This window comes from Hyperolius riggenbachi, chromosome 2 (genome assembly GCF_040937935.1).
Source record: "Hyperolius riggenbachi isolate aHypRig1 chromosome 2, aHypRig1.pri, whole genome shotgun sequence".
Taxonomy (NCBI): domain Eukaryota; kingdom Metazoa; phylum Chordata; class Amphibia; order Anura; family Hyperoliidae; genus Hyperolius; species Hyperolius riggenbachi.
Window position 1 is genome coordinate 561063411 of NC_090647.1, and position 19866 is coordinate 561083276.

The following is a 19866-nucleotide window of genomic DNA, read 5'->3' on the forward strand; positions in this document are numbered from 1 at the left end:
AGGTTTTATTAAGTAATAGTTTAAAGCTTAAATTATTATTAGACGATTTTAGGAAAGAGATTGAATTGCACGATTTGTCAGAAATTATTGATTCATAATTTTTAATACACAATGATGGATCAGCACACCAATGGCAGGTATGTGAGCCCCAGTATTGGTTGCCAAGTATAAGTGCCCCCAGTATAGTTTAGCCAGCTATAGGTGCCCCAGTAAAAGTTAAATAGCTATAAGTGCCCCAGTATAGCTAAGCTAGATATAGGTGGCAGAATAGGTTAGCCAACCAGATCTCCTTTAGTGTATATAGCCAGATCCCCCCAAACAGTGTATATAGCTAGATCCCCTTCGCCACCACTGGTACCTGCTCTGCTCTCGGCCCCCCTCCACCAGTTAGTTCTGATCGGCCTCACCGCATTGCCGCGCAGTGAGCAGTAATGATTGTTTGCCAACCGTAACATCGGGGCCTGTAACAGGAAGTATGGCATCACTTCCTGGCAGCTGCCATTTTACTAGGCAACACGTTACTTCACAGCAGCTCACTACACAACAGTGCGCGAGGCCGATCAGAACTTATTGGAGGAGGGGGCTGGGAGCAGAGAAGGTACCAGCGGCAGCGAAAACCGCCACTCTGGTGATCTAAAGATAGTCTTGCCACTGATCAGGCGCTCAGCCCTAGTTAGCATCTCAGATGAAGGGTTTTTTTTGCCCTTATCTTGAACTTCTGACTTTTGTCACTGTACAAAGCACTCAGAACAGTTTCGCTGCCATGCTGGAGTTTTATGGTCTGTAATAAGGGTCATCAATGAGAAGCAAACAATGCAATGAGTTGATGCAAGTTTACGTAGCTTGAAAATGGACCAAATGACCAGCAGAAATCAGCACATGCTGCAGCTATTTTACTATCAGTGCAGCTTATACTGGATGCAGCAGAGATAACCACAAACTGCAGCTTGTTACTATTAGTACAGGCACAGAGTAACAGCTTATACTGTACATACTGGAGGTAGCAGATATCAGCACACACTGCAGCTAGTTTACTATCAGTACAGGCACAGAGTAACAGCTTATACCAGCGCTAGGCAAACTATGGCCTGCATTCGGCCCATGTGCACTGTACATCTGGCACCGATTCCTCTCTCTCTCTCCCCCCCCCCCCCCCCCCCCCCTGCAGACTCATGAGTGGGCTATAAGCAAGGGTTAACTCACCTACAGAGCACTTCCTGCACCACATCTCCATAGTAACCAGGGCTGTGGAGTCAGAGCAATTTTGGGCACCCGGATTCAGTGGTTTCATAAACTGAGGAGTCAGATGATTTTTGAACAAAATTCTCAGCCCTGTTAAGTATTAGACTAAGGAGTCGGAGTCAAGGCCATTTTCAATACCCAGAGGTTTCAAAAACTAAGGAGTCTGAAGATTTTTGTACAAACTCCACACCCCTGATAGTAACAGGCCGTCACATGACACGCTGGCATGTCATGTGGTGGCCTGTTACTATGGCGACATGGTGCAGGAAGCACGATGTAGGCGAGTTAACCCACGCTAACTGTCCACTTATGACTCTGCAGGGAGGGAGGGCGAGAGAGCGGAGGCCAGGCATGCTAGGAACGCGGCCTGTAAAATGCAGCCAATGCCACACAAAGTTTGCCCAGGCATGGCTTATACTATAAATCCTGGGGGTAGAAGAGACCAGCACACACTGCAGCTAGAGTACTGTCAGTACAGGCAAAGCGTAGCAGCTTACACTGTACATACTGGAGGTAGCAAAGATCAGCACATGCTGCAGCTAGTTTACTATCAGTACAGGCACAGAGTAACAGCTTATACCAGCGCTAGGCAAACTATGGCCTGCATTCGGCCCATGTGCACTGTACATCTGGCACCGATTCCTCTCTCTCTCTCTCCCCCCCCCCCCCCCCTGCAGACTCATGAGTGGGCTATAAGCAAGGGTTAACTCACCTACAGAGCACTTCCTGCACCACATCTCCATAGTAACCAGGGCTGTGGAGTCAGAGCAATTTTGGGCACCCGGATTCAGTGGTTTCATAAACTGAGGAGTCAGATGATTTTTGAACAAAATTCTCAGCCCTGTTAAGTATTAGACTAAGGAGTCGGAGTCAAGGCCATTTTCAATACCCAGAGGTTTCAAAAACTAAGGAGTCTGAAGATTTTTGTACAAACTCCACACCCCTGATAGTAACAGGCCGTCACATGACACGCTGGCATGTCATGTGGTGGCCTGTTACTATGGCGACATGGTGCAGGAAGCACGATGTAGGCGAGTTAACCCACGCTAACTGTCCACTTATGACTCTGCAGGGAGGGAGGGCGAGAGAGCGGAGGCCAGGCATGCTAGGAACGCGGCCTGTAAAATGCAGCCAATGCCACACAAAGTTTGCCCAGGCATGGCTTATACTATAAATCCTGGGGGTAGAAGAGACCAGCACACACTGCAGCTAGAGTACTGTCAGTACAGGCAAAGCGTAGCAGCTTACACTGTACATACTGGAGGTAGCAAAGATCAGCACATGCTGCAGCTAGTTTACTATCAGTACAGGCACAGAGTAGCAGCTTATACTGTACATACTGGAGGTAGCAGAGACCAGCACACACTGCAGCTAGTTTACTATAAGTACAGGCACAGAGTACATACTGGGGGTAGCAGAGATCAGCACATGCTGCAGCTAGAGTACTATCAGTACAGGCAAAGCATAGCAGCTTATACTGTGTATACTGAAGGTAGCAGAGATCAGCACACACTGTAGCTAGTTTACTGTCATTACAGGCACAGAGTAACAGCTTATACTGTACATACTGGAGGCAGCAGAGATCAGCACACACTGCAGCTAGTTTACTATAAGTACAGGCACAGAGTAACAGCTAATACTGTACACGACACCCGTAAAATAAATGCTGCACTATAGATGAGGACATTGTTGTAAGTTACTCCATTACAGACAGGTCTGATGGGCACACAGACACTGCAGAGGGTGCGGGAGTTGCTGAGCATTGTAGTCACCCATGGCGCCTCCTCGGCTTGGCTAGCATCCCCCGATCCCCGCCACTCACCGCACCCTGTGTGTCCGGTGAAGCGGAGAAAATCCTGTGTCAGTAGATTGTCAACTCCTAGGCCCAGCACTGCCTACACAACACAGTTCAGCCCTCACACAGCGGTTAGTGGTTTAAATGCAGCGCCTGCGCGTCACGTGACTGAACCACGCCTCCTCTCCCAGCTTGAGCTGCGCAGCACCGTGACGGCCCCGCCCTCCTCGCTGGTCACGTGGGCAGAGGACGCCCTATTGCTGCTCCCGGAAGTGCGTGAGGAGCAACAGGAAGTTTGTGGAGAAGAGACATGGCGGATGAGGACGAGGATCAGACGGTGAGATGATAATTCATGACTGAAAGATAGTAATAAGTGACATGAAGCAGTAATGTGACGTAGTGTGTGGGAGGGGCCTGTACTGCTAATGCTATATGAGGTAATAGAGACAGGCTTGTAAGAGGAGGATTATGGGGGACAGATGGTTCCCAGCAGAGACTCCCTTACCTCTGATGGGCAGAGCTCCCGAATGTCCCCCCCCCAGAGAGTTATCCCAGGATGTGGCAGCTGATGTCTGTGCTGACTGCCCATTGTCATCAGGCTGAAGGCTGCCATACACTGGTCAATTACCACCAGATCGTCCAGCAGATAGATCCCTCTGTGATTGAATCTGATCAGAGGGATCTATTGGCTGCCTTTACTGCAAACAGATTTTTAATCGATTTCACTATGAAACTGATTCACAATCTATGGAGCTGCCCCCCCGCATACATTACCTGATCCAGCCGGCGCGAGTCCCCCGGTCTCCGCTGTCTCTTCTCCGCTCCGGGCTTCACTTTACTTCCTGTCGGGGGAAGTTTAAACAGTAGAGGGCGCTTTACCGTTAAAACTTTCCCCAACAGGAAGTAAGTGAAGCCAGCCGGAGCCCAGCGCGCAGAAGGGACAGCGGGGACACGCGCCGGCGGAACAGGTAATGTATTGCCGCTAACGTCAGTTGTCGGACATTCAAACGCCGTTATCGACGCACTCCCGACTTGCCGGCAATTGAGTGAAATTTTCCATGTGGACAGATCGATGGGATCGATCAATTTTGGATGGAAATTGGTCGATCGGTCAGCATATACACGCATCGATTTCACAGCAGATTCGATCACAGTGATCGAATCTGCTGTCTATCGGTGGGAAATCGTGTAAGTGTATGGGCACCTTGAGGCTCTTATCCTGCTGCCTGGGTGACATAGTGGATAGTAATCTCTCCTTGCAATGCTGAGGCTCCCACTGGGCCAGGACTCTTTCTGCAGGGTGTTTGTATGTTCTCCTCCTTGTGGGTTTCCCTCTGATACCCAGTGCCCCCCCCCCCCCCCTCCTTCATTCCCAAAATCCTACAGATAGGTTAACTGGTAACACAGAAAATAGCTTAAAAATAAGCCTGAAAAGGGGGGGGGGGGGTTGTGCCCAGTTTGGGTACTCTCCTAAGTAGAGGGAAGGCTCTGGATAATCCAGAAGCGATGTTCTGACTTTCCAGCGTACCAGTCAAGCCAGCGTATGTTTTCCTCTGTGCTTGTCCAGAGCCGCTTCTTCTGTATGCTCGTCAACTCTGCATATGTAGGGATTCGTATGCGCGCTGCGGAAAACTTCAGCATGTCGTCTGAATTGAACTGGAATGCGATTCAGATGGCGAGGCTCAAATCTGACCCGTCTAACTTTATAGTTGATTAAAGGGAGTTTTGAAGCGAGAAATTAAAAACAAAAAACAGATACCTAAGTAGAGGGAAGGCACTGGGTCCTATAGAGCCTTCCCATTCCTCTCCTGCTCCACCATTGGCTCCCCTGTTAGCAGTATCTGACTGATGTTTCGGAGGCTGCAGAAGTCTTCGGGAGCCCGAGTGAACACTAGCGCATGCACAGTATGGAGCCTCCCCTGGTGGGAGATTTGAACGGAGGTGACAGCGCTGGAACGAGCAGACTGAGAGTAACGAGAAGGCTCTATAGGACCCAGAGTGTTTCTTCTCCTTAGGTAAGTATCTATGTTTTTGTTTTGTTTTTTCTAGTTCTTACTTCAGACTCTCTTTAAGGTAGAAAGCCTTTGGTGGCACTTGGTAACCCCACACGTGTCATCGTCTTGGCACTTTACCAGGAGCACCTGGAAGCCAGAAAGTGGGGCTTCTGTAATCGTAGCTCGGGGTTGCTGTGTCCTGCTCTCCGTCATTAGTATTCCCCCTCTTGTCTCTGTGGGTAGATAAGAGATGACCTCTCTATGTTTGTGCATTAGGGGGGAACATGGTTCTGAGACCCCCTGGGCAGGAGGTACAGTTTAGTACTGTGATGCACCATGATTGGTAAACATACAACTGTACTGATCTGCACGAGAACAGGTATGCTTTATACACTATATGCAATATAAATCACTAATCCTTTAAAGTTTTTAATTATGTATTACAATTGCATGTATATAACTTTGCAAAAAGGTAACTGTCCAACTTTACAGTCACTAGTGGGGTTTCCATTTCTATTTTCTAATTGTCTTTTCCCCCTTTCCCAGTTTGAGGAGGAGGCTGACGACGTTGCAGGCGGAGCTGAGGGAGGACCCGGCAGACGGAAGAGGCTATTCTCTAAGGAGTGTAAGTTGGTCGCAGTGCCTTTGTTTCAACAAGTACAGGATGCTATCAATATGAGGTTTCTTTTATACTGTAAATCGCAATTCCGATTTTTGATGATCACTGGATGCCAGCAGCACAGGAAGAAAATTGCTGAAAAAACAAAGCATGCAGGACTTTTTCATCGCATTAAAAAATATGAATCGCATATAGTGTAAAAGAGCCCTCAGTGAACTTTTAAATGATAAAATACCACTTGTGAATGAGCTATTGCTGCACTTGCACGGTTTGCAACTTGCGCCTGCGCAGTTCAGAGACACGCGCCACAGCTGGGGTGAGCATCCCGTTTTTTATATTTGGCTGGAGGATTCCGTTGATTGTGAACAGGATGGGGGTAACCCGAGAACAATGAGCAGTATTAGGGAGCTATAGAGTAGGTAATCTAGCCCCCCCCCCCCCCCCCCCATGGACTTCAGTTTTTGGGGGGGAGGGGGGTTGTTCCTGGTTCAGGGGTGTTTTGATTGAGAATAAAGACATTCGGCATCTGTTAAAGTTTAATTAAAGATCCAGTATAGTCTCGCATCATCTCAGTAATAGAAATAAATAGGAGCCTGTTTACAAAGAATAGCAATGTTGATTAACTTGAGCTGCTTTTACATTGAGAAAGGGGATCTGTGTCGAGACAGGCAAAGGGGGCTCAGGAAATTTGGGCGCACCATGCACCCCCATAGGCCGTAATGCAAATTACGGCTATAGCAGCGCTCAGACAGTCATTTGTTTGTGTTTGAAAAGAAACCCGCACAGTACTTCTCCACTGAAGACAAGGGCATTGTTAAGGTGCGTACACACATGCGACTACAGTCGTTTGTAACGATCGTTCCCCGATCTTTACCAACAACGATCGTTACAAAAAACGAACCACCGACTATTAAGGCAAACGACGAACGAGCCAAATCGCTACAAAAGAAAGTTCTGTCTCGGCGGATTTTAACCAACGACGATCGTTTGCAAAAGTAGTACATCGTTGGAAACGGTCGTTCGTACTAGGCTTGACATGCGCATTTCACAATTTCTCCATGAAACTTCTCATTTTTATGCGCAGGCGCAATAGTTGCTTTACGTGATGTAACGTTCGTTCTAACGATCAGATCGTTACACACCTTTTAAAACTATCTTTACATAGGTCGTTCTTTCATCAATTAAAAGTTTGTTCGTCGTTCTCAACGAACGATCGTTGTCGCATGTGTGTACGTAGCATAACGGTCTCTCCTGTAGCGCGTCCTGTTGGTTGCGGTGGAACTGCAGCCAGGCGGTTCTGATTTCTCTGCATGCATTCAGTTGCATAGTTTTGATTGCATTCGCACTGAGTGTCATTGCCATCTGCAATCACTCTGCAGTTCAGAGCAGCTCAGGATGTTGTCATGAGTCCACCTATTGGCTTGCTGCAGCTGAATTGCTGCCAGACAGCCCTGAATTCCCTGCATGCATATTGCTGCAAAATGTTGCATGCATTTGTAATGAGAGTTCTATCCATCTGTAATCAGCCTGCAGTCTTCAATCAGACGAACACAGGATTGAGTGATTACCATTCGGCTGTGTTGGAATTTGCATGCCTGCTCTCATTGGGTGATGTTCATGGAAAAGCCTCCTCCTCCTCTGATACCTTGCCCTATCATAGCGTTCTGCTCTGCCATAGTTGTCTGCATGGTCCCATGTTTCAATTGTGTATTATCTGGCATTGTGTTGCTTTGTCTTGCTCTCTTGTGGACGGTTGCTGTACTTGTGTGGGCAAAAAGCAAAGTCCTTCCAGACCTGCTCGTCTGGATGCAGCCATCACTGAGGTGGCGATTAGTGCTCCAGCTAGTTCTGATTCTGTGGATGTCATAGTCCTTCCATTCTGGACGTAACCATCACTGCGTAGTGATTGGCTAGCAATCCTGCTAAGTTCTGATCCTGTGGACGTGACTATAGCTGCGGTTGCTATTAGTTACGCCCCTTCTTGTTCTATCTTGTTTGTGTAAATGTTTGCTATCGCTGTGGTAGAAATTAGATTGGCAAGCATTCCTTCCTGTTTGTCTGTCCTTGACTATTCAGTGTGGTGGACATCAGATGCTCGGCACTGCGGTCGCTCTGAGCAACCATTGTGTTTTGTTTTATTGTGGCGGTTATCGGAAGCTCAGAGCTGCGGTCGCTCTGAGCAATCTTGCTCCTTTTTTCTTGTTTACTACTTCTGCTGTGATCTGTGTAGTCTCCTCCACAAGTGCATCCTGCACTATTGTCTGATATTACCCAGCCACATTGTCTTGCTTAGTGGTTGTGGTGGTACTCCTGACTTCCCAGCCTCAGCCTCTATACCTTGCGCATTAAGGCCTGGGTGTAACCGTAGTCGGGTAGGTGCTATCTCATCGCCTCCTGTTCACGCGGTAATGCGCCACATAGGGCGAAGACTGCTGCGTTAGATTGGGGTATAGGGGCTGGAGGAAGACGAGAGATCTGCCAGGTCTAACACTATAACAGGTATTCACTGCAGCAGAAGCTATTCCTCAATTTGGTGATTGCATTTGGGCTGATCACTGCTTTATAATATGGCAATTGTAGCGGTGATAACAGGGAGAGTGGCAATCCCTTATTTATGAAGAAAAACAAAAAATTGCTTTCCTAAAACAGAAAGAATTTGCGATAATTCAGGTTGGAGTGAGCTTGAGATGTCTCCCAGAGCACCACTGCTGAATATATGCAAATTAACCATTGTACCCTTAGAAGCTAAACACACCTCCAGAGCCGCTGGAATGCAATGATGTGTCAGCTTGTTAAATTGTACAGAGCCATAATAATCCAACATGCATACAGACTGTTTCGGATTGTTTGATCCTCATCAGTGCATGGCATGTATTAATTTGGCTCTATGGAGTAGGGCTTGTAAACCGAGAGGTACAGACTAACCAGCAAGCTCATGGTGACCCAGAACTCATTGGAGTGTGTAAGGGACTACAATGGTCCTAAAAGCCCCCTTACTAAGATGTTAAGAAAAACAAAAATTTGCTTTCCTAAAACAGAAAGAATTTGCGATAATTCAGGTTGGAGTGAGCTCGAGATGTCTCCCAGAGCACCACTGCTGAATATATGCAAATTTATGAAGCTGATCGCTGATTTTATAAACAGGCCGCATAACTTTTAATGACCAAAGAACCAGGCCAAGTAGTAGGGCTGAAAGATAAATCGAATTTAAACCGAAATCGTGATCACCAACATCACAATTTCGGAATCGTCAAAGTGACAATTATCGCGATCACATAATTTCCAAATGGGGAAGTTTGAAGAAATGGCTGCAAACCTCCCCAAAGTCCCGGTGCGTGCGGCCCGCAGCCTTGGACATACCTACCGCTCGAGTCCAACGCTCTCCATCTATCATCGTCTGCCGGCTCTGATGCTTGGCAAAAGTCTGGGTTACTCTATGTCACATGACATACAGGAAGTATTCTGTGCATTAGAACCGGCAGGAGGCGAAGTGGAGATGGGCATCGCTGGACTCGTGCTTGAAGCTATGTCCAGAACTGATTCAGCTTGGAGGACAGAGGAGGCACAGAGCGGACACAGACAGTGCGGGCACAGAGGGAGACACAGAGAGAAACAGAGCGGGCACAGAGACACAAAGGGGGCAAGAGAGAGACCCAGAGGAGGCATAAAGAGGCAAAGGGGGCACAAATAGATACAAGGGGACAGAGGGGGAACAAAGCTTGATTTGAAGGAAATCGTGAATAGAATCGAAATCGCAATTTCAGACAGAAATCGCTCAATTAAATTTTTTCCTAAAATCGTTCAGGCCTACCAAGTAGTTTATTATACCAGAAGTTTACTATGCCACAAATTGTCACACTCAATCACATAAAGTATAGTATTCTGTAGTACTGGATCTTAATTCAGAGCTTTACACTCCGGTGTGATTGAGCGCCCTGTACTGATGGTTCTTGTACAGACATTGTTTTACTCACAAGAACAAGTTCCATGCTTTTTTTTTTTTTTTTTTTCTCCTGAGGCATATTCAATAATCATCAGAGATGCTGTAATTAATAATGAAATAGATAAAGTTTATTTGAATATTCACATCCCATTGAAAAAATGCATAAAAAGAATTTAAAAACCATTTAGGCTGGACTTTGTAACCCTGACTGGATTCATACAGATATACAAGGCTGGTACACACTTTCACTTATGATTGGCCAATCACTGACCAACGTTACCACCTCCATGTAGTATGAGGGTTTATCTAACAAACTGCACCTAGTAATCAGCATCTGTTCACCCTCATATTACATGGAGGTGATGCATTTGGTCTGTGATTGGCCAATCATTATTGAAAGTGTGTAGCAGGCTTTACAGGTGCTGGTACAGGAATTATGGTTTATAACATCCTACCTAATAATTCCCCTGGGAATCTGTATCCATGTCATGTGCATGCACAGGTTCCTTTGCTATCTTGCCCAGTACGTCCGTGTATCTGTGAAGACTAATCACCACTAGTGCCAATCCGTCCATCCCCAGTTATCCTGGCAACAGGTTTGCGGCTTCTACCGCTTTGGGCTCTATTCATAAAAGGTTACCGCAAGTTTTCCGCTCAAAGCAGCGGACTTTCCCGACCATTTAGCAAAGTGGGCATTCATAAAAACTGTTCCCGCATGAAAATCTACAATCCCCCAGCAGAGCGAGATATTTCCGCCTTCTCCAGTGTTTTTCTAGATTTATCTAGAAAAAAGTAACAAAAGGGCCATTCATAAAGATTAGAGGAAGCGGTATGTGGACGGGAAATACCGCTTCCTCTGATTTTGCGGATTACATACAAGTGAATGGGACAGACCTCCCAGAGAGAGCAGTGCACGGAGGGACTCTGCCGGCTGAAGTGTTTCCGCATGCCTTCCGACAGCTTACCGCCAGCTTTCAGCGGGAGATCTCCGCTCTTGCATCGCAGCTGGCAAGATTTTTTTGAATGACCACCCAGAAGTGTAAAATGCCGCTGCGGTATTTTACCTCTACGAGTATTTACGCCACAAGTTTTTTATGAATAGAGCCCTTTGTCACGGTCCTTTATATATTTATTAGAGGGAACCTGAAGTGAGAGGGATGTGGAGGCTGCCATATTTATTTCCTGTTAAACAATTCCAGTTGCCTGGCAATCCTGTTGATCGTCTGCCTCTAATACTTTTGGCCATAGACTTTAAACAAGCATGCAGCAGATCAGGTACTCTAACTCAGTGTTTCTCAACATTTTACTAGTATGCTCCCCTTTTAAAACCCTGTACTCACCAAGTACCCCCTAGCATAGTAAACATTATCACAAGTACCCCTTGACAAATCTAGATTTAATCGAAGTACATTATAATTGCTTCTAAACCATTTCCGAGCATTTACTATTGCTTTTAATTAGCTAAATCACTAATTTGGTGTTGTTTAACCACTTCGGGACCGGCCGCCTAACTAAGGACCAGGGCATTTTGCGGCGGAGGGGTGTGCGCGCGTTTGGGGGGGTCAGGCAGCCGGATCCCGTCTGTGGCTGGCTGGGCAGTGTCCCCTCCATGGTGGCAAGTGTCCCCCCTGTAGCTGGCAGCCATCACTTACCTTCCAGGCTCCAGCGATGAGCCGCAGTAGCCCCCTTCTTCTCCGGCCGGCATCTCCACTCCAAATGACGCTCAGGTCGGGTCACGGCTTGATGACGTCGTCAAGCCGGAACCCGGCGCTGACGTCAGACGGAGCAGAGATGCCGGCCAGAGCGGAGGGGGCGCCGATCGTCGCTGGAACGGCAGGGAGGTGAGTGGATCCTCTTCTTTTCCCCCTGCCGCCGCCGCTGTCAAAGTGATCACTACGATCCGACGGCGATCGTAGTGATCACGTGATCAGCAGCCATACACGATGGCTGCTGATCACTGAGGGGAGATGCCAGCTGTCATATGACAGTTTAATCTCTCCCTCCGGGTGCGCACGATCGCGTCGGGAGCGGTTCTTTAGCGCGGACGTTGAATCAACGTCCGGTCAGAACTGTACCACCATCTGGACGTTGATTCAACCTGCGGCGGTCCCCAATAGGTTAAATAAGATTCATGATTTTCTGAAACTCTAAATGTGTTATTCTTGGTTAAGTATATAAAGCCCAAGTACCCCCCAGAACCATCAGAAGTACCCACTGTGGTACGCGTACCACATGTTGAGAACCTAGGCTCTAACTCACCTGACTGATATGCTTGTTATAGGGTTCTGACACTACTAAAGGCAGAAGACCAACAGGGCTGCCAGGTAACTGGCATTGTTTACAAGGAAATAAATATGGCAGCCTCCATATACCTCTCACATCAGGTTCTGTTTAATTATGGTATCTGCAATCATTATTATATATGCTTCAGAAAAAGGGATAGAACTTGTTCTTGTGAGTAAAATGCAGTTTTTTCCTATCCTGGAGGATTTATGCTTTTGCAGTTAAATGCAGGTATCTAATTGGTTGTACTTTTTTTTTCTTGTACTGACAATGTTCTCTCTCTGGTAATGTTTATGATGGTCAATATACTGACAGTCTTCTATCTCCTACAGTGAGGTGTATGATGTACGGTTTCGGAGATGACCAGAACCCATATACAGAGTCTGTGGATATCCTGGAGGATCTGGTGATAGAATTTATTACAGAGATGGTAAGCGTGTGCTAGATATGTCATAACATTTCAGTAAATACTCTTAGTTACATAAAAGAACATTTTAAATCATTTCCAAGTATTCCCTGTGTGTAAATTGTTTATCATGTTATCTGGGAGAAATCATAAAAAAAGCAACCGAAGACAAGATCACTGCAGTCCCTTCAGGCAGCTTCTTAAAGGGAACCTCAAGTTGGGGGAAAAAAAGCAGTCTAACTTACCTGGGGCTTCTTCTAGCTCCCTGCAGCCGTCCTGTTCCCGCGCCGTGAATTCAGCATTGTGGTGATTTAGATATTTCCGGCGCACCACGTTCCATCTCATGAATTGTGCAAGCCTACATAGATGATTTGCATTGCTCTTGCAGCGAAGAAGTTGGGATGTTGAAGTTGGGACAAATCATTATTATATTTGTAATTCCTGTAGGCTCTAATTGCAACAACAGATTCAATAATCTTAGCACATTTAGCCAACATTTCCCCCTCAGCCCCCTGAATGCCCCCCCCCCCCCCCCAGATGCCGGTTATTGGGCCCCACTTGTCTACCTCCACAAACAATGGGAGCCGAGTAATCTAAACTGCAGGGACGTTTACATCCATTGCTCCCTCCCCTTTTGACCACTAGGTGGCACAGTTGTACTGACATTCATTTTGGTTCTATTTTATAGCTTAAAGTGAATGTTTACCATTATAAAAATCAAAAAGTCAGATACTCACCTAAGGAGAGGGAAGGCTCGGTCCTAATGAGCCTTCCCTCTCCTCTCCCGGTGCCCGGTCCCGCGCAGGATCCCCCGTGACAGTATTTGACCAGTTCGGTCAAATACTGCCACTTCCGCAGCCTTCGGGAGCTTTCGGGAGCACTCGGGCTCCCGAAGACGGGCCGCTCCATACTACGCATGCGCGAGCGCCCTTTATGACGCACTCGCGTGTGTGTAGTATGGAGCGGCCCGTCTTCGGAAGCCCGAGTGCTCCCTAAGACCTCCGAAGTCCCTGCGGCGGCGGACGCGAACGGGGGAGCCAGCGCGGCACCGGGAGGGGAGAGGGAAGGCTCATTAGGACCGAGCCTTCCCTCTCCTTAGGTGAGTATCTGACTTTTTGATGTTTAGATAGGTAACCATTGGCTTTAAAGAGAGTCTGAAGCGAACAAAAATTGCTAAACTTACCTTCCCATTCGCTTCAGAGCTCTCATCAGCGATAAACCGCCTCTTCCCCGGCAAAAAACGAGGGCTGCAGACCCCCCGAATCCCCGGGGGGGGGCTAAGGCCGGCGCTTCCTGGAAGGGACTGAACTCTCTGCTGCAGCTCTGCCTCTTCTAATGTCAATCGCGGCGGATCGCCGCCTCTCCCCGCCCCTCTCACTCTTCCTTCATAGAGAGGGGCGGGGAAAGGCGGTGATCCACGCGGCGATTGACAGCAGGAGAGGCAGAGCTACAGCTCATAGCTCAGCCTCTCAGGGCAGCAAAATCCACGACCAAGTTGGTCGTGGATGTTTGCCCGGGGATTTGGGGGGTCTGCAGCTCTCGTACTTCCGGACGCTTACAGGTCGCATGAACAAAAAATTACTGTGGCCATCTTGTGGCCAAATAGTAAAACTACATCCAAAAACATTTTTCATAAATACCTAGTTTTACATTATACATTAACTCATTACCTCCCACACGCCCCAATTATTTTTTTTTGTTGTAATAAAAAGAAAAAAAAATTACAATAAAAAAAGACATAAATAGTTACTGAATATAGGGACTGAACTCTTTAAATATTTATGTCAAGAGGGTATAACACTGTTACTTTATAAACTACGGGCTTGTAATTAGGGATGGACGCAAAACTGAAAAAAATGCACCTTTATTTCCAACTAAAATATTGGTGCCAAACATTGTGATAGGGGCATAATTTAAACGGTGTAATAGCCGGGACAAATGGGCAAATACAATACGTGGGTTTTAATTATGGAAGCATGTATTATTTTAAAACTATAATGGCCGAGAAATAATGCATTTTTTCAGTTTTTTTTTTCTTATTCTTCCTCTTAAAATGCATTTACAGTAAAGTAGCTCTTAGCAAAATGTACCACCCAAAGAAAGGCTAATTGGTGGCGGAAAAAACAAGATATAGTTCACATAATTGTGATAAGTAGTGATAAAGTTATTGGCAAATGAATGGGAGGTGAAAGTTGCTCAGATGCAAAAAATAAACAACCCTGCGGGCTTAAAGAGAGTCTGAAGCGAGAATAAATCTCGCTTCAGACCTCATAGATAGCAGGGGCATGTGTGCCCCTGCTAAACCGCCGCTATCGTGCCTCTAAACGGGGGTCCCTTCACCCCCAAATCCCCCTCCATGCAGCGCATCCCCTCTTCCTGGTTGGGGCAGGGCTAACCGCCGCAGCCCGGCCCCACGCGCGTCTGTCAGTGCGTATCTCCGCCTCTCCCCCGCCCCTCTCAGTCTTCCTTCACTGAGAGGGGCGGGGGAGAGGTGGCGATGCGCCGCTGATAGACGCGACTGGAGGCAGGGCTGCAGCCGTTAGCCCTGCCTCCATGAACGACCAAATCTATGACCAAGGTATGCAGGGGTGGGTTTGGGGGTGAAGGGACCCCCGTTTAGCGGCGCGATAGCGGCGGTTTAGCAGGGGCACACATGCCCCTGCTAACTATGAGCTCTGAAGTGAGATTTATTCTCGCTTCAGAGTCTCTTTAAAGAGGAACTTCAGCCTAAACAAACATACTGTCATTAAGTTACATTAGTTATGTTAATTAAAATAGATAGGTAATATAATCTCTTACTCACCCTGTTTTTAAAGAACAGGCAAAGGTTTGTGATTTCATAAGGGCATAAGGCCATCTTTTTGGTTGAAAGGAGGTGACAGGGAGCATGAGATACAGTTCCAACTGTCCTGTGTCCTGATCACCCCTCCCAGCTAGGCAATGTGAATAACAACATAGGAAATACCATCATGCTTTGCACAGCATCAGGGGAAAAAAGCCTGGGCAGTTTTCTTTGATGGGGCGGAGCTCAGCTAATAATGCAGCTAAAAATGAGACTTCTATAAGAAAAACAATGTTCTGATGCTGTGAAACTGTTAGGGCTCGTTTCCGCTAGGAGTGGTGTGATGCGGCTACATAGCCGCATCGCACCGCAGGTGTGCTGAAACACATGCACGCCAGTGGAACAGTTTCCACTGCGTGCATGATGTGTGGAGCAGTGCGATTCGATAATCTGCAGCATGCAGCAGATTTTCACACGGCCGCATCCACCCGCAGCCATGTCCCATCTCCTCAATACACTTCCGCATCGGAGATGCGGAAGTGATGTGGCCGGTGGCGGAAGTGATGCGATGCGGCTGCGTAGCCACACTCGCATCACTTCGCCAATGGAAACCCGCCTCTAAAGAAACACCAAGCCTTTTCAGTTCTGCTGAGTAGATTTTTAGTCTGGAGGTTCACTTTAAGTGGTTAATGCTAGCAGACATTACAACAAACAAGCAATACTAACTGCCAATATCTATAAACGCGCCCCCTAACAATGCACAAGGCACAAGCCTTTGTTTTTTGTTTTTTTATAGATATAATTATGCACAGAGGGAGATAATGGTTGCTTGTCAGTTGGAAACCGCTGTAATTTCCAACAATGCAAAAAGGCTCAGAGGAAACTGTCAGGGCCATGGTCATGAGATCACACTGGGATGGGCTTCACCACAATCTCAGCCATACTGTCCCTCCCCCTTTACCCGATGACCTATTTGAGAAAAAGTCAAGATTTCGCGTCGCAAAGAGGATATCAAGCTACTGATTGGGATAAAGTTCAATCCCGGATTACATTTTCTTTTTAAAGAGACAATGAAGCAAAAAAAAAAATGTGATATGAATTGGTTGGGTAGTACGGATAATTACTAGAATATTAGTAGCAAAGAAAATATTTTCATCTTTTTATTTTCAGTTATATAGTTATTTTTATAACGTTGCATCATTCTATAATATTAGCAGTTTACCCACTAGTCAGCATGCTAAATAGATAACTGGAGTGTCTTAACTCATTCTGTACTGGAAACAATATTAGACTTATGTCTCTGCTCCTAATGTTTTATTTTTTAGCTGTACTACACATACCAATCATCCATTCTTTTTTTTTTATCTATTTTTTGCTTCAGTGTCTCTTAAAGTTCTCTGGTCTCCCAGGTGTGACTGCAGATATGGCAGCAGGCATTGGGGGTCCGGAAGAGAGGCTCAGGGGCATTCCGGATAACTCTGCTTTGTCGGTTCAGAGGCAGTGCAGTGACAGAGCTGCGATATTCTAGGGTTATCATCCTGTTTTTCCCTGTAGACACACAAGGCCATGTCCATTGGCCGGCAGGGTCGTGTACGAGATGTCTTATGTTATGTTGTTTTCCCTGTAGACACACAAGGCCATGTCCATTAGCCGGCAGCGTCGTGTATGAGCTAATGTTCTGTTATGTTTCCCTGCAGACACACAAGGCCATGTCCATTGGCCGACAGGGTCGGGTGCAGGTGGAGGACATCGTGTTCCTGATAAGGAAGGATCCCCGCAAGTTTGCCAGAGTGAAGGATCTGCTCACCATGAACGAAGAGCTGAAACGTGCCAGGAAGGCGTTCGATGAGGCAAACTACGGTTCCTGAGCGTCCCTCCGCCACTCTCTGGCCAATGCAGCACTTGCTTTCTAATAGAGACGTTATACGCTATGATGGTGTCAACTGGTGTGTGCAAGAATGTTTGTGTTCTTCCTGTGTTTTGGGGGGGGGGGTTGTTTTTTTATTAATTAGTTATATGTAAATATTAAGCTAATAAATGATTGATTTGTCATTAATGCAGTTTTATATTTCTTATATTGGTGGGTAGTTTGGTCAATGTCGTATCTTCATCTGCCTGCAAGCATCCGTTGTGGCTTAAAACAATGCCTCCCTTTTACTACATTTTTTATTTTTTTGTAAACTGCAAATAAAGGTAACGGCACAGGCAAAGCTTCAGCATCAGTATATACGGGTACCACAATAAGCTTGCCACTTATACATGCAGAGCACCAAGAATATCAATTCTCTACTCCAGATAAGAGGTGCAGCCAGGATACAGCCTAAAGGCGCGTACACGCGGCGTACTTTTTCAAGGGCAGTCGTTCTGCCGACAGTTGCACGTGTGTATAAGCTGTCGGCAAACTGATAATACTGTTGTTGACTAAGCCACTTTGACTTATCAGTCTGCCGACAGCTTGTACAGTCGCGTGCAACTGTCAGCAGAAAGACCGCCCCGCAGGAAGGTCTGATGGGCTCGTCGTTTGAAAAAGTATGGCATGTGTACGTGCCTTTAAGGTTGAAAAGCCACACACCTAAGGCCCAGCTACCTTTTACCAAATCCAATTAAGCCAGGGATGCCAATGTTTCTCACATTCAGCAGGATTTCCTCTATGGGCAGAAATCTTTCTTCATCCTAACTGTAACTAAGATGAAAGGACAAGATGATTTTTACTTACCTGGAGCTTCATTCAGCCCCCTGTATTGCATCGTTCTGGTCCCCTCCGTTGTGCAACTGTCCACGGCTGAGACGCAAACTACTGCACATGTGCAGTCCTGACCACATGCTCCACTCCATCGCTCTCCCATGGCTTGTAGCATTCTGTTTAGTCTTTAACTACACTTGTGCAGAATTTTCCCTGCCACAAAACAGTCAAGTGTCGCGCACAGCTGGCTACCACACATACCTATTAGTCCGCGACTCGGCTTGTTTGCTGGTGGGGTTGGTCGGCTGAGAGTAAATTGATTGGTTGGATGAGTGTAGTGTGATTGTTCAGGTGACTCAGTGTGATTGGTCAGGTGACAAGCTGTGGCACATACCCTAGCACAGAAGTTGGTTCATTCCTTTTTATGTGAATCTTGCAAACATGGTCTAAAAAAGTCTACAATAGTTTTCCAATATCTATATACCGTATTTTTCGGACTACAAGATGCACCTGACCATACGAAGCAACTAGGTGTAGAGGACAAAAACCAGGGGAAAAAAAATATAAACTAAACCTGGTGCATCTATGGTGAAGGGGCATCTTGTGGATTATGCCCCTTTTGTACCTCTTCTGTCTCCCTGTGTCCTCCTCTGTCCCCCTTGTGTCCTCCTCTATGCCCCTTTGTCCCCCTGTGTCCTCCTCTGTCCCCCTTGTGTCCTCATCTGTCCCCCCCCTTGTGTCCTCCTCTGCATGGGCACAGTACAGGGATTCCCCGACATTGCGGTGGGTTGGAAATTCATATTGGCAGCGTTCACAAGTCAGGAACTCCCTGCATTTGGACTATAAGACACAGTGACTGTTTCCCCCCCTTTTGGGGGAGAAAAGGTGAGTCTTATGGTGGCCATACATGGTACAATTTTTTTCATACAATCTTACCATTTCTATGTAATACAAGGGAACTTCCTATATTATCCTTTCAGTATATTCACTTAATTTACCCTTATACTACATAGAAATGGTAAGATTGTATGAAAAAATTGTACCATGTATGGCCACCCTTATAGTCCAAAAAATACAGTAACTTGGGGCACTTCCAAAGCATTTCATTTTACCTAACAGTGATTTATTTCCCTCACTTTCAGTCTGTAGCCTAAATAATATTTTTACAAGACCTACAAATTTAAATTTTATTTTGAAAAACTAAGAGTCCATAAAGACCTGTTTTGTCACGTTCTGGAGGTGGTCTAGGAGCCCCCAATATCAGATAATACTATGAAGCAGCTCAACTTCACCTCCCCAGCTTTTCATTTCCCTGCAATTTTTGTACCAAAAGCAGTACAATTTTTTTTTTAAGCGTTTCTTTATATTGTAAGCATTTTAGCAAACTGCTTGCAAGTTGCGGTTTTGCAAGCTGCCCGCAAGCATGCGTACAATATAAAAAAAAATAATATATATATATATATTTATTATTATCATTTTTATTAATTTTTTTTTATTTTAGTATAGGTGGCAGATTCATATTTTTGTATTGAATCCAAAACAACCATCTGTATTGGATTCAATATGAAAAATTGTGCTGAAGTTTCCCGGGCTCCACCCCAATCGTGGGCCTTCTGGCTGGGTCTCGGCTGCACAGTACCACCAGGCTCCAGACACCAACGTTGCCTCACTTCTGCATTCCACATTCGCACATCCCAGCCCTACTGGTTTCGTCACTTTCTATGACTCATCAGGGGCATGATGGATACTTCTCCTCACAGCTGCCAATGTGTCTATGCTGCCCCCTCTGGCTCCTGATTACATGACATGCATCTGGTCACCTTCTCCTCCTCCAAGCCGCCATTTGCTCTATGCTGCTTCCTCTGGCTCCTGATTACATGACATGCATATGATCACTTCCTCCTCCAAGCAGCCATTTGCTCTATGCTGCCCCCTCTGGCTGCTGATTACATGACATGCATCTGATCACCTCCTCCCAGAAGTCATTTGCTCTATGCTGCCCCCTCTGGCTGCTGATTACATTACATGACATGCATCTGGTCACCACCTCCTTCTCCAAGCAGCCATTTGCTCTATGCTGCCCCCTCTGGCTCTTGATTACATGAAATGCATCTGGTCT

The 19866-nt window shown here is 46.4% G+C and overlaps 2 protein-coding genes across 3 annotated transcripts in view; one reads left to right on the top strand and one right to left on the bottom strand.

The window, feature by feature from the left end:
- NDC80 (NDC80 kinetochore complex component) overlaps positions 1-3223 on the bottom strand; it is a 38113-nt gene extending 34890 nt beyond the window's left edge. The window contains exon 1 of one of the 2 annotated variants that reach the window (XM_068270931.1): positions 3070-3223. The gene's annotated coding sequence lies outside the window, so the exon portion shown is untranslated. Of the gene's footprint in view, positions 1-3064 lie in introns of both variants that reach the window. The other variant, XM_068270930.1, reaches the window with a different exon arrangement.
- Positions 3224-3280: 57 nt separating this feature from the next.
- TAF13 (TATA-box binding protein associated factor 13) lies at positions 3281-17120 on the top strand. The gene is made up of 4 exons (XM_068270932.1): positions 3281-3374; positions 5578-5656; positions 12209-12306; positions 16762-17120. The coding sequence occupies exons 1-4, from the start codon at positions 3348-3350 to the stop codon at positions 16930-16932; spliced, it is 375 nt and encodes a 124-aa protein (XP_068127033.1). The 5' UTR covers positions 3281-3347; the 3' UTR covers positions 16933-17120.
- Positions 17121-19866: the final 2746 nt, after the last annotated feature.

Coding starts and splice junctions, on each gene's coding strand:
- TAF13 (XM_068270932.1), top strand. CDS start 3,348: ATGGCGGATGAGGACGAGGATCAGACG. Junction 3,375..5,577: donor ATGAGGACGAGGATCAGACG/GTGAGATGATAA, acceptor CCCCTTTCCCAG/TTTGAGGAGGAGGCTGACGA. Junction 12,307..16,761: donor TAGAATTTATTACAGAGATG/GTAAGCGTGTGC, acceptor GTTTCCCTGCAG/ACACACAAGGCCATGTCCAT.